The sequence below is a fragment of the Balaenoptera ricei genome, chromosome X (genome assembly GCF_028023285.1).
Source record: "Balaenoptera ricei isolate mBalRic1 chromosome X, mBalRic1.hap2, whole genome shotgun sequence".
NCBI lineage: Eukaryota > Metazoa > Chordata > Mammalia > Artiodactyla > Balaenopteridae > Balaenoptera > Balaenoptera ricei.
In genome coordinates, this window is record NC_082660.1 from 44071529 (window position 1) to 44084949 (window position 13421).

General features: G+C 52.8%; 1 protein-coding gene across 2 annotated transcripts; it reads right to left on the minus strand.

Moving 5' to 3' along the window:
* Positions 1–1981: 1981 nt before the first annotated feature.
* On the minus strand, positions 1982–11102 carry SLC38A5 (solute carrier family 38 member 5). Of its 2 annotated transcripts, none has more exons than XM_059910013.1 (16): positions 11031–11102; positions 9547–9600; positions 9392–9467; positions 8933–9048; positions 8769–8842; positions 8107–8199; positions 7902–7980; positions 6115–6197; positions 5750–5808; positions 5526–5648; positions 5235–5314; positions 4471–4571; positions 4091–4206; positions 3139–3283; positions 2942–3045; positions 1982–2442 (listed from the first exon to the last, which is right to left on the minus strand). In XM_059910013.1, the coding sequence occupies exons 2-16, from the start codon at positions 9597–9599 to the stop codon at positions 2341–2343; spliced, it is 1404 nt and encodes a 467-aa protein (XP_059765996.1). In that variant the 5' UTR covers position 9600; positions 11031–11102; the 3' UTR covers positions 1982–2340. The 2 variants fall into 2 exon arrangements, with proteins under 2 accessions (XP_059765996.1, XP_059765998.1); XM_059910015.1 differs by lacking the exon at positions 11031–11102 and adding an exon at positions 10015–10038.
* Positions 11103–13421: the final 2319 nt, after the last annotated feature.

Below are 13421 nucleotides of genomic sequence, written 5' to 3' on the forward strand. Positions count from 1 at the left end.
CACTGATTTTTTTACAAGATTACAAAAGTAATTCAGTGGAAGAAGGATTATCTTCTTAAGAAATGGTGCTGGAGCAACTGGATATCCATAGGCTCTCCAAAAAGAACATTGACCTAAACCTCATACCTAATATAAAAGTTAATTCAAATGGATCATAGATTTAAATGTAAAACATAAAAATTTAAAACTTAAGTATGATGAAGAGTTCTTAAACATGACACAAAAAGCACAACCCATTAAAAAAAAAAAGATAAATTAGACTTCATCAAAATTTAAGTTTCACTCTGCAAGAGACCCTGTTGAGAGGATGATCTCTTTGGGTGGTGTTCAATATGAAGATTTACATTTTTAAGGCCAGGCACTGAATTTCAAGTTAGCATTTATTATTAAAAAGCAAGCTTGTTGGGCTTCCCTTGTGGCACAGTGGCTAAGAATCCACCTGCCAATGCAGGGGACACGGGTTCGAGCCCTGGTCCGGGAAGATCCCACATGCTGCAGAGCAACTAAGCCCATGAACCACAACTGCTGAGCCTGCGCCCTAGAGCCCGCGAGCCACAACTACTGAGTCCCCGCACCTAGAGCCCATGCTCCACAACGAGAAGCCACCGCAGTGAGAAGCCCACGCACCGCAACAAAGAGTAGCCCCCACTCGCCACAACTAGAGGAAGCCCGTGCACAGCAATGAAGACCCAATGCAGTCAAAAAATAAATAAATTTTAAAAATAAATAAATTTTTTTTTAAAAAAGCAAGCTTGTTGTGCTTAACTTTAGTGGCAGTAAGGAAGGAACAGTGAAACAAGGAGTATACAGAAGTAATCAACTCTAGCCAACTGCCCCATTTCTAAATATGGAGAGGAGAAAAAAGATTATATAACTGTAGTGGCTTATATATGCATAAAAATTATCTGAGAAGACAAATGAATGTCTCTTAAACACTTGAAAACTTCTTTCATAAAGAAACACATGTGAATTTGAACAGCAATACCATTTTCACCTATTGGGGGGCAAAATTCCATGTTTCATAACTTAGGCTGTTGGCAAGGCTGTGGTATAATTGGCTGATGGGAGAGCAAAATGGCCACCCTGGCTCCTCCTTGGACCTGTTATGCTTGCTCCTACCTCAGGCCCTCTGCACTTGCTGCTGCCTCTGTCTGGAACTTTGTCTAAATAACCATGGGACTTGCTCCTTCTAGCCAATCGAGGACCCAGCTTCTTGTCCTTTCCTCAGTGAGGTCTCCCTGACTGCCCCCACCCCCCGCCACCGCCCCCGGCATCACAGTCATCACCCATTTTCCTCATAGTGCTTATCTTTATCAGGAATGATTATCTGTTTTCCTCTCTCCTACTAGATCAGAGATCAGCAATTTTTTCCTGAAAAGGGCCAGATAATAAATAGGTTGGGCTTTGTGAGCCCTATGGTCTCTGTTGCAACTCCTCAGTTCTGCTGCTGTAGCACTAAAGAATCATCAACAATGTGTAAATGAATGAGCGTGACTGTGTTTTAATAAAACTTTATTTGCAGACACTGAAATTTAATTTCATATTAATTTTCAAGGGTCACAAATTATTCTTCTTTTTATTTTTTTTCAATCATTTAGAAATGTGCAAACCATTCTTAGCTTGGGGGACATACAAGAAGGCAGTGGGCTGAATTTTGCCTGCAGGCAATAGTTTGCCCTTTCTTGTGTTAGAACATCACCTTCAGGGGTTATTGTCTGCTTGATACATTGCTATATCCCCAGCACCTAGAGCAGTGCCTGGCAGCCAGTAGGCTCTCAAGAGGTATTTCCTGAGTGAGCAAGTGAACAGATCTATGAGTTGGGTAGCGAGCTACTGAACTGTGGAGATATGGGTGAACAGATGAGAGCTGGCAGTCCTACTCTTGGGGCCTCAATTTACCCCTGTGTGAACCTAGGAAAGGTCCCCCAAGAAGTCCTAGAAAGAGATCAAAAAACTGAAGCCAGAGTTGCAATTCAGCATCTTTATTCTTCCCCTTTAGCTCGAGGGTGATCCTGACAAACAGCTTCTGCCAGGAGGAGGCAGAAAAGACTGGGTTGGGCAGGGGCTCCCCAAGGACCTGGCCTCCCCCTCCTCCCGTGGGGCTGGAGTTGGGGTTAGGGCCATGATCCAAGCTCGGCATCCCCTGGGGAGGAAGGGAGAGGACCACTCTTCAGCCTCTGTAGCCCCCTACCTCCAACAGCCATGTTGATGGGAAACAGCCACGTTGATGGGAACCAGCCACCTCCACACTCCAGGCAGGAGGGACCCGGGAGAGCAGCCCCATCTTACTCCACGTGCACAGGCACATGCACACGGGGGCCCAGGTGGAGCAGGGCTTGGTCAGTGTCCAGATACATGGCTCTGGCCTGTGGCCCAGTTGGCAAACATGAAACCTAGACTGATCGCCATGAAGAGGACCCCCAGGATACCAAAACACAGAGCCTGTGGATGTGAGGGAGAAAAGATGGAGCTGGTTGGGTACCTACACCCAAGCTCCTCCAAAGGATGTTCCTCAAGCCCTCCACCCCCTCCAGAGAGTGCCCCGTTCATTCATGACCCTCCTTTCCTGCTCCCTCTCCTTCCTTAAAACCAGTGCCTTCCTGTGAATCCTCCTTCCATCTTCCTAGAACCCTTCAGGGAGTACTCTCCCACATCCTCCTTGAAAACGTTCCAACCCTCTTCTGAGAGTGCTCCTTCCATCTGTCTGAAGAATGCTTCCTCTAAGCCAGCCCCCTTTTGAGTGCTTCCTGTCTTCTTAGACCCTTCTTGTGCTCTGTCTGCTCAGGCCCTTCCTATGACAGTCTCCTTCATTCTTCCAGACCATCTGCCCCCCTCCCCGCCAAGCCTCCTCTTGAAAATGTTCCTTCAACTTCTAGCCATCCTGGAGTGCTCCCTCCTCAGAATGCTCCCTCTTTCCCCAGCCCTCCCCTGGAATGCTCACCTGGATCTTGGGCCAGGAGTAGAGGGGCTCCACCTCAGAGGGTACAATGCGGAGGTAGAAGACGCTGGGAAGGATGAAAATGAGGCTGGGGGCTGAGGTGGACCCTGAAGGACAAGCAGGAGGGACAGAATCAATGTAAGTTTGGGGTACAAGGCCCATATTAGGTGGGGTCTGGGACTGGGGTTGGGGGTACTGACCGATAACCCCAAAGATATCCCGGATAGTTGGCACGCAGATGACGAGGACATTGACCAAGACAAGGAGGATCAGGGCTATGGCCACATGGCGTGGCCAGCTGAAGGCCTTGCTTGGGAAGAGCAGCTGCTGCAGAGCCCGGCGGATCTGTGACCAGAGTAGGGTAGGACACAGGTCAGGGCTCAAGCACTACCTCCCCTTCCATGTAGTCATCTGTCTTTAACACCGCCCTCAGTCTGAGATCCCTGATTTCCCCTCCACCTGACTGTCTCTCCACCCTGTCTGACCATCCTTCTATGTTTCCACCTTCTGAATGAGCATCCTGCCTCCCTTCTGTCTGACAACCCATGACTCTTCCTTCTGTCTGATCATCCATCTATTCCTCCACTCACTGTCTGAAATCTTGTCCTCCTCCTCTATCCAACTATCTCTGCCTCCTCCTGTCTGACCACCCACTTGTGCTTTCACCCTGAGATCCCTGTCCCTCTCTCTCCATCTGACAACCTCCATATCTCCCCCCTCTGTCTAGTCATCCCACCTCTCCGTCTGAGAGCCTTGTCCCTCCTACACCTCACTACTCCTGCCTCCACCCTTTTTCTGGCCATCCCTATTTCTCCATCCTGAATGTCTATCTGTGCCTCTTCCCTGTCTGACCATTCCTGCCTCCCTCTTCTGTCTAGCCAGACATCTGTGCCTCCTCCCTCCAACTGACTGCCCCTGTCCTCCTGATTCTTTCTGCTCTGCCATCTATGTCCACCTTGTGTCTGACCGTCTATTTTTGCCCTCTCTGTCCATTTGACAACTCTGCCTTCCCTGTCTGTCCGTCCCAACCTCCTCTATCCATCCATCCATCCACTCCCATCTCTACTGTCCATCCAAACATTCCTGTCTATGCCCCCTACCCATCCATCCATGTCCCTCTGCTCCATGGGCCCACCCTCGCCCCCAACGCACAGGGAACAGCACAACTGGCACAGTGAGAGTCACCGCAAGCAGCACGGCTAGGCGCACACAGAGGATGAGCAGATCCTGCTGGCTGTACATGTGCAGCATCTCAGCCTCCACGCTGCCTGGGACATGGAACATGGGATACGGGATGTGACTGGAGCACCAGGACCAGTGTCCCAGAAACATATACGTGTGCACACGCGCACACACACACACACACACACACACACACAGACGGTGACAAAATCTCCATGTGTGATGCGTAAAGTCCCTTTTGAAACTGATAGGTCTGAGGGCATGGAGGGAAAGTGCTCAGGTTCCTGCCCAGCAGTCTGCCCAGTCCCCACCCCAGCTCCCTACCCAACCCTGGCCCCAGCCCCACTCACTGTAGAAGGTCAGGTAGCCAAAGGTCGCTGTGAGTGCATACATGCAGAACATGGCCCCAATGGACACATTGGCCACGGCCTGCATTCTGCGCTTGGAGGGCCTGAGGTATAGAGGTCATAGAACTGTCATGCCCAGACCCCTGGACTTGGTCCAGGCCCCTCAAAACCAGCCCCCATCCTCCAGAGTCCCCTCCTCCCAGAGCTGATGTTCAGCTAGTACACACTGGGATGCCCATCTCTGCCTCCCTTGTACTAGCCACGCCTCCCTTCTCTGTCCATCCATCTTACCCCATATGACCATCTTGGCCTATCTCTCCGCCCATCTCTGCCTCTCTCTTCCATTAGACTGTCACAGCCTCTCCATTCTGATCATCCATGCTGTCCCTCTGACTGATCATCCATACATCCCCCTATCATATCATCCCTGCCCTCCCTTTGTCCATCCATATCCCTCTCCATCTGACCATCCCCATCTCCGCATCCCATCCACGTATGCCACCCCTCCATCTCATCTTCTCAGCCTCCCCACTTGTCCATTCATACTTGTACTGGATGTTAAAAGAGTAGAATACTTAAAAGTCCCAATTACTAACAGTCACTGCCCTGCGTTTCCCAAGGCCTCCTGGCCACCTCAAACACCTCCCTTGGCACAATCTAGCCACAATCAAGCTACAGCACAAGGACTGTTGTAGGGCTTATCAGACATTATGACTATCACCCCACCTGCTGCCCCATCACGCATGCCCACTTGCCTGCCCACTCACCGGCAGAGTTCTGTGTAGATGGGCAGCACCTCAGGGTGGCAGACAAAAGCAAAAGCCATAATGGGCACTGTGTAGAACATCTGGGGGAGTGGCCCAAGTACAAGAGATTAGAGTCTGCAGGGTTCAATCCTCTCCTCCCCATCCCCCCAGCCCCACCACTGCCCTCCATATCAGACACATGGAAGCCCCCAGTGTCTGATACCTGGCTCCACTCTGAGCAGAGTGCACTGTGTGACAGAACCAGAGGACCTGAGTGCGGTGCAAGGCATAGACATATGCCTGCACACCAACCTGTGAGTCAGCTGTGAACATCTGGGCCTCACAGCTTGTGTTGAGGCTTGGGGGGCTCTTCCTTTCCACTGCTGTCTCATTGTGGCCTATAGCACAGCCAAGCTGGAACTTCTTATAGATGACCTGGGGGAGGGAGGGTGTGGAAGTGAGGTCATGGGGAAGGCTATGTCCCAATGCCCCAAACTCCCTCCACACTTTTTCATGTCCTTCTCCCTCAGACTCACCGAAATGAGGAAAAATAGCATACAGGTCAGAGAGAGACCACTGGTATACCCCAGGTAGCCTGCAAGGGGCAATATATGGAGCCTCAGAAATCAAGGGATTCCCCCAGAGCAAATATCAACCCCCCAGGCTGGCCTTCAAGGCCCCCTCACCCCAATTTTGCCACACTTTGCACAAACTTCTACTTCTACCTGGACCACCCCCCCCCCACACACACACACTTAGCAAACTCTTATTCATCTGTTAAAACCCCACACCAAACAAGCTCTCCTCTGGTATTCCATAGCCCTTGAAAGTGGAGATTCTTTGAATCTGGCTCCCCTTCTCTAATTCCACCATCCAATGACCAACGCAGGAAGCCTCTTACCCAAGTGTCTCATGAGGGCCAGTGGCAGGATGATTAACACACTGACAATGATGATGAGGAGGTTTCCCTTCAAGAACCAGTCCCTAAGGAGACAGGTAAACATAGTGACTAGCTGCCTATCAAAGAAAACTGTCAGGCAGACGCTCATAGAAGACAGCTGGACAGAGAGGTTTCTGCATGCAGTCAGGAGAGATGGGCTGACCCTTCAGCTATGAGAAGTCATCCAGGTGGTTACAGAGACAAATGGCACAAAATGATTGACGGAAACAGCCAGACGGATTATCGGACTGTCAGTCACACACAGTCAGAGGGATATAGCTGGAAACACACACACAGCTGGACAAAAGTGTGCCATCAGACCTCAGATGGACATACAAGCAGATGAGCAAACAATACCCCACATCAGCCAGACTCACATAGTCCAACACAAGGTACCAGACACAGAGAGAGTCATGACCCTGGTATGTCTGATAGGTAGAACACCAGTCTGATGATCTGGTAGGCAGGCAACAATGCAGAGTCAGACAAAAAGTCAGAAACACACATATGTGGTTGTTTGAACAACTCAAGGTTTGTTGAGCACCTGAAAGTGGCTGGGCCGATTTGGCCACACAGTCAAAGATGGAAATAGAGACAGAATCAGCCAGCTGACCACTCAATTGGAACCAAGCTCAAAGAAAGAGCAGGATCTGTACAGAGATTGGAGGGAGGTGCCCAGGCAAGATAGTCTGTTAATACAGAATTGGCTGAACAACTGCTCATTTATTCAAAAGAATTTTATTAAGTGCTTACTATGCTCCAGGTATTCACACATTCTCTTTCTACCTTAGACACACAGTTACACAGACCTAAACTAACAAAGCACCATTGGTCATATATACAGTGGGAGCTAATTATAATAGTTAGACACACCTAGTCACGTAGACTGTCAGCTACCTGGATGGTTTCAGGATCAAACCAAAGATCTAACAGGATACACAGAATCAGCTATCATATACAAACAATTGAAAAGATTCAGCCAGCAGATGGATACAGAATTAAACACACAGTCAGCTGGATACATACTCAGAACAACAGGCAAACATACATGGCTAGAACCATAATACAGAAGGCATATACAGTTGTAGTTGAGGATCACACACAAACAGCCAGAAAGAATTTGCCAGAACGATGGTCACCAAGTTAAACACAGAAAGTTAAACACAAATCACATATACTTAGCTGGCACCACGGTACACTGCACACACACGTGCACATACTCTCTTGGAGTCAGTGACCATACACTTATAGCTAGACAGATTCAGTCAGCCTAATGGACCCAGAATCAAACAGAATCCACTGGACAGAGAAAGTCAGAGTAAGCAAATGTCAAACACACATGGTTGGAGCCACAGTATACAGGACACAGCTGTAGTCAGCTAGCATACAGATGGCCAGAGAACCTGCCAGTATAAGAGTCACAGAATCAAACCCACGGACAGAGTTTAGGTCAACTGGATAGGTACAGCCACACGGTCAACATCAGAGTACACTGCACACAGAGTCAGCCAGAACAGTCACAAAAATCAACACATGGTCTTATTGGACTCCTACAGCCAGAGCAAGAGTCACACATACTACTGGCATCACAACACACAGGAATCGCAGTCTGAACAAACTGGCCTGCCCAAATGTCTCAAAATGGAAGACCTGGGGGTCAGCTGGACACACAGTTGAAGCTAGTAGCCAGACCTCACGGGCAGAATCAGTGGTCTGTGGGCCAGAGCCAAGGGGTGTTGCACACTCACCCCTCAGGGTCCATGTCCAGGAAAGTGCCGATAACCAGGGGGAGTTCGGATTTGATGATGAACAGGTAACTGGACATGGCTGGTGCAGGTGGGGGGAGGTGTAAGCAGAAGGATCCCTCTCATCTCCCTCCCACCCCAGCCTGGGGAAGCCCACCTCAGCCCACCCTCTTCCCACAAGCTGACCCCCACCTCCCAGAGTCCTCACCCCCAACATTGTGCAGACAGATGACCGCGGCCACCACTACCTTCCCCACAGGCCCCAGCGCCCTCTGTCCCAGCTGTTCATAGGCTCGGATGCCTGGAGGGGAGGGGACCAGAAAGGAACAGGTTGTGGGTCGAGGAGGCCAGGCCAGGGGTGAGTTGGAGGCCAGAGAGTCTGGGAGCTGGGGAGCTGGGGCTTGGGCTAATTGGGCCTCATTGCTGGGAGCTGGAGGTGAGGGCTAAGCAGTTGGGGTTGGACTCTGGTAGGTGGATCTGTGACCAGGGAGAAGGTTGGGGGCCGGATGTGGGTAGTTGGGGTCTTGGGGCAGGATATGGACTGAGGCATGGCAGGAGTGAAGTCTGAGAGCTGGGGGCTGAGGACCGGCAGTCTCAGGGTTGCGGGGCTGGCTTCCATGGATACGTGTGCTGGAGACTGAGGGGTGGGGGCTAGAAGTGGAGTGGAGTGGTCTGGGGTAGGGGGTCTGGTTTGATGGCCAGACTGAGGGCTGAGGGTTGCGGATTGGGAGCTGGGAATCTGGGAGCCCAGATGAGGTCTGAGGGCCAGGGTGCCCTCTGAGGTCTGGAGCCCAGAGAGCTGAGCGTGGTGTCTGGGGTCCTGGATCCAGGATCTGGGGTCCAAGGTCTAGGCTGAGCTCTGGGTCTCACCTACAACACCAGCACAGGTCAGCAGGAGATGGATGGAGTACGAAGACAGAAGAGCGATGCAGAGCAGCAGGGCCCTGTGGCAGATGGCACTGCTTGGACTTGGCCCCCAGGCCTCCCGCCTGCCCACCACACCCCTCCCCCACCCCAGACTGCCTAGGACTCACAAGAAGAAGAGGACCCCTGTGTGGGCCATGGCATAGGCCAGCCCCAGGATGCCGCTGCCCATGATGGCGTTGCTGAGGTTGAACACTGACATTCCAAACGATGTCTTCCCCTCGAACTGCGGGTAAGGGGCAAGGCCCGGGCACACATGGGGAGGGGGACCAGGGAAGGAGACCAGTGCCGGGGCCTGGGAAAGACTAGGGAAGAAGTGACTGGGGCAGAGGAGAAGCCCAGGAAGGGCCATCAGAGGAAGGAAAAAGATTTGAAGACGAGGAGAGCTGGGAAGGGAAAGGCTAGGTGAGATTTTAGAGGGGAGCAGCTGGAAGTGGAGAGGAACAGGGAAGGGTGGGGCAGCGACCAGAGGCAAAACAGCTGAAGGGAATAACCGGGAAGAGGGAGCAGTAGGGGAGGGGCTGAGCTGGGCAAGGTGCAGCTGGGACAGATCCTGTGGGGTCACTCACATCCATGAACTGGGCTGGCTTCCTCCCAGGAGAAGGACTATGGCTGGGCAGGAAGCCCTCGTGCTCCTGCCTGTAGCTAGAATAGGCAGGGAAATTGAGGCTGATGAGAAGGTAATTCTGATCCCTGACCTCAACCCCTTGGGTCCCCGACTCACTCCACAGCACCCCCAGGGAGGGCTCCGTTCATCTTTGGATCCTGCAGTTCCATCCTGTGGGCAGAGAAATGGGGTGGGGGGCTCAGAGATGGAGCAGGGGGACTTACAAAGTGGGGAGAACTAGATGAAGGGGGTCGGGGGGGTCCGATAGCGACGGACAGAGAGATATAGAAACAGAGACACAAAGATGAGGTGAGGGGAACAGGAACAGAGGGATTAGAGAGACAGGGAGATAAGTGGAGATAATTGGAGACAAGAGGGAGAGGCCGACAAAGAAAGAGATGAGAGAGAGAGAGAGGGACTCAGGGGAGAGACGCCAACAGTTACTCACTGAGACATGGAGAAAAAGAGGGCAGCAAGAGATAGAGGGGTAGAGACAGAGACAGAAAGAGAGAGATACCGACCCCTCAGCAGATGAGATGGCCATTTGGAGCTGGGATAGCCTCTCCTCCCAGACCCCAGACTCACTCTCTCTTGCTGTCTGTCTCTTCCCTTCCCCGGTCCCCCGCGCACCCCCCTCTTCCCTCCACCCTCACCGCGTGGTCATGCCTCTCACTCCTTACAGGGACACGTGTCCGCCTGACTGCCCCACCCCTCCTAACGCCCCCTACCCCCCTCCTCCCCGCCTGGGCCGCCAGCCTGAGCCCAGAGCTGATGCAACCTGTTGGAGGGGCTGAGGATGGGAGGCGGGCTCAGCGACCCCAGCCCCCCACCCCCTGGACGCGGCAAACTGCTCTCTGCCACAACTCTGAATATTCTCACTAGAGGCCAAAAGCAATTCTCCAAACTGAACCCCCCTCCAGGGATAGAAGTGACCCAGGGACCCTCATTTAATCCCCCTTCTAGGGACTAGAGAGGTATTTTCTGGGACCCTTGTCAAGTCTTAAACACTCCTATTCCAGTAGAAGTCACTTTAGAGACACTTCCAGATTTGAGATCCTTTCTGGGCTTGGGGTGTCTCAGGAACATGGCCAAGCCCTAATTTCCCCTCCTGAAGAGAAGCTGTCTCTGAGACAATCATCAAAAGCCCCCTCCCAGGGCCTGATGTGTTTCCTGGGGTGGGGTGTCTCTGCAATCCCCACGCAAGCCTGGAGCTTCCCTCTTCTGGATGGAGTGTCTCTGAAGAAGCCCCCAGCCCTGAACTCACTTCCTGGGAATGCCGTATCTCAGAAACCCCCATTCAAGGTCCCCATCATGACTAAAACTCCCTCCAGGAAACCCCCTACCCAAGCCCTGAATCCCCTTCCTGGGTCAGGGAAGGCTCTCAAGGAGCCCCATCGTCAGCCATGAGCACCCTCTGGAGCCTCCCACCCACTCCTGAATTCATTTCCTGGGATCAGGGTACCAAAAGGATTCCCCCTCCCATTCAATTCTGTACTAGTGCTAAAAATGCCTCCAGGGAACCCCTGAGCCCTCTCCCAGGACCCCCATTCGTGCCTCGGGGACTCAGGAGCCCCCCTCGATGGCCAGCACCCCCTCCTCACCTCCCTGCTCCTCTCAGCTCTTGAAGCGGCAGCAACTCAGAACTAGGGCTCTGGGACCCCGCCGGGCGGCAGGGCTCCCGCTCAGCCAGACCCTGCCTTCGCCTGCCCTCTGACCAATCAACTCCGCCGGGCTTGCTCGGCGGCTAATCAGCACTGCCCGGGCCCCATCTGGCAGGCGGATTTTTTTTCCTGTAAAGTTTTAACTTTAATTCAGTTTCCCTCTTCTGGTTCTGGGCAGGGGGAAGTCGTGGCGGGGGTGTGCCTCCCTTCATCTGAACCCACATGGAGGGAAACAGAGGTTTCGGGGGAGGTGAGGGAGATGGGCTGAAAGATCAAGGGAGTAGATCCACTCCTAGAGAGAGGGACAGACAGACAGAACTGACTCAGGGGTCAGACATACAGTGGGATGGGATGGATGGCAGGAGGAGAGACAGAGATAGGAAGAGAAACAATCCCAAATAGAGACAGGCAGGCAGAAGAAACAGCACAAGGACAGACAACAGGAGGGGACAGAAAGACAGAGTGTGAGGGAGTGGTAGACAGGCAGAGGGGCAGTCAGCGAAGAAAGAGACTCAGAAACGGTGGGCAAGGAGAGACTCTCGCAAGCTCCTGGATGAATGCAGATGGACAGGTGGACACCGCCAGACACATCCCCAAACAGAGGTTAGGAACAGACACACTGGTTCAAAGGGACAGAGCAAGTGGCTGAGGCAGAGAGACACACGGAGGGGCAGGTGGCAACAGGCAGAGAAAGTCAGATTCAGGCAGAGGAGCAGACAGACCTGGGGACAGCAGTGGGACAGGTGCAGGGAGAGGCACGGCCAGGCCACCAGAGGCTGACCTCAGACAGACAGCCCAGCCGAGAGAGGACCCTAGATCTTGGGGGGGGGTCCCCAGAGGGAGGCAGGGAGGGCACTTGTAGTTGGGCGGGGAGTGTGGATACACACTGTCTGCAAACTAGGCACACCCTGAAGTCCTGGACCCCAGCCTAGGCACTGGGTGGAGCCTGTCCACACCCTAACGGAGGAGCCCCACTGTCTGTCTGCCTGTCTCTCTTAAATAGGGGTCTGTCAGTTGACTCCATTCGGGCATGTGACAGGCATGTCTGCGTCTCCTGCAGGAAGTCAGGCGGGGTGGACATGGCGTCCAGGCCCAACTCAACTGGGCTGTTTGAGGCCCAGGTGGACAAGAGGCCTCTGTCCCGGCCCCTCCACCCACCTGCCCGCCCCCCACAGGGAGCACAGAATTCCCGGAAAGGCCAGGGGCTGGCTGGGACTTCAAAGCTAGCCTGGAGGCTCCCACCCCACTCGCAGTGGGAGGAGGGTGGGATGGGGCGTTCACTTCCGCACAGCAGGAGAGAGACTCCCGCACGCTCAGAGATCGCAGCCCCATCCAGGGGCTTAGAGATGGAGGCGGGCTCGCCATCACCCACAGAGGTACAAACTCGCATGCAGACTCCCAGCCACACACAGAGAATACAGGCTGACCAATACGAACACGCGCAGACGGCACACGGAGAGCCCAGGCCATGGGACAGCCACGTATAGCCACACAGGGTGACTTAGTCTTATAAGTATCATCACCCACTGAGCCGCACACAGAGATCACAGACGGATGCAAGGATAGGCTCACACTGCTTTACAGCCACTACAGACTCACAGACATCATCACCCACGGACTCACAGCCACACCAAAGAGAACCAACAGGCAAATCACACACAGACTCACAGCCACACACAGAGCCAGAGCACACAGACAAATATGATTCCACAGAGCCGACAACATCATACACAGGCCCAGCATCTCCCACACACACGATTCCAGGTTCAGATGGCCCTGGAGGCCAACATCCAGGTTCAGCCTCTATCATGATACCTCTGTGCATGTGAATTTGTGTATGAACTTGTGACCACATACAGCTCTGGTCACAGAGAGAGAGGCACCCGCAGGCAGACACGATTGTACAGACAGAGAAGCCGCAGTTACAGACACATGCACAACTGCATTCAAGCAGACAGGTGCACACAGCCGTGTATACACAGCTATTCACACAAATCAAGTCAGGGAAGACATGCACAGGGAAAGCATATATAGGCGCACAAACTGGAAAAACAGGGATGCAGAGAGTACACTTACTATCATTACAAAGACGAAATGCAGAAAATACACCTAAAGCTGCATGAAGAGGAAACAAGGGAACATACACTGCCACCAAAAGAAATGCCCTTAGGGAGCACACACCTATAGCCACTCACCAAGGAGAGATGCAAACATGGTGCCAGAGAAGAAAGACACACAGACATCGGAGACACACACACAGAGGAGAGACAGATTAACACACTTCTCACCCACGAGCATTACAAAGGAGACACATAAGCACCCAGGGAACAC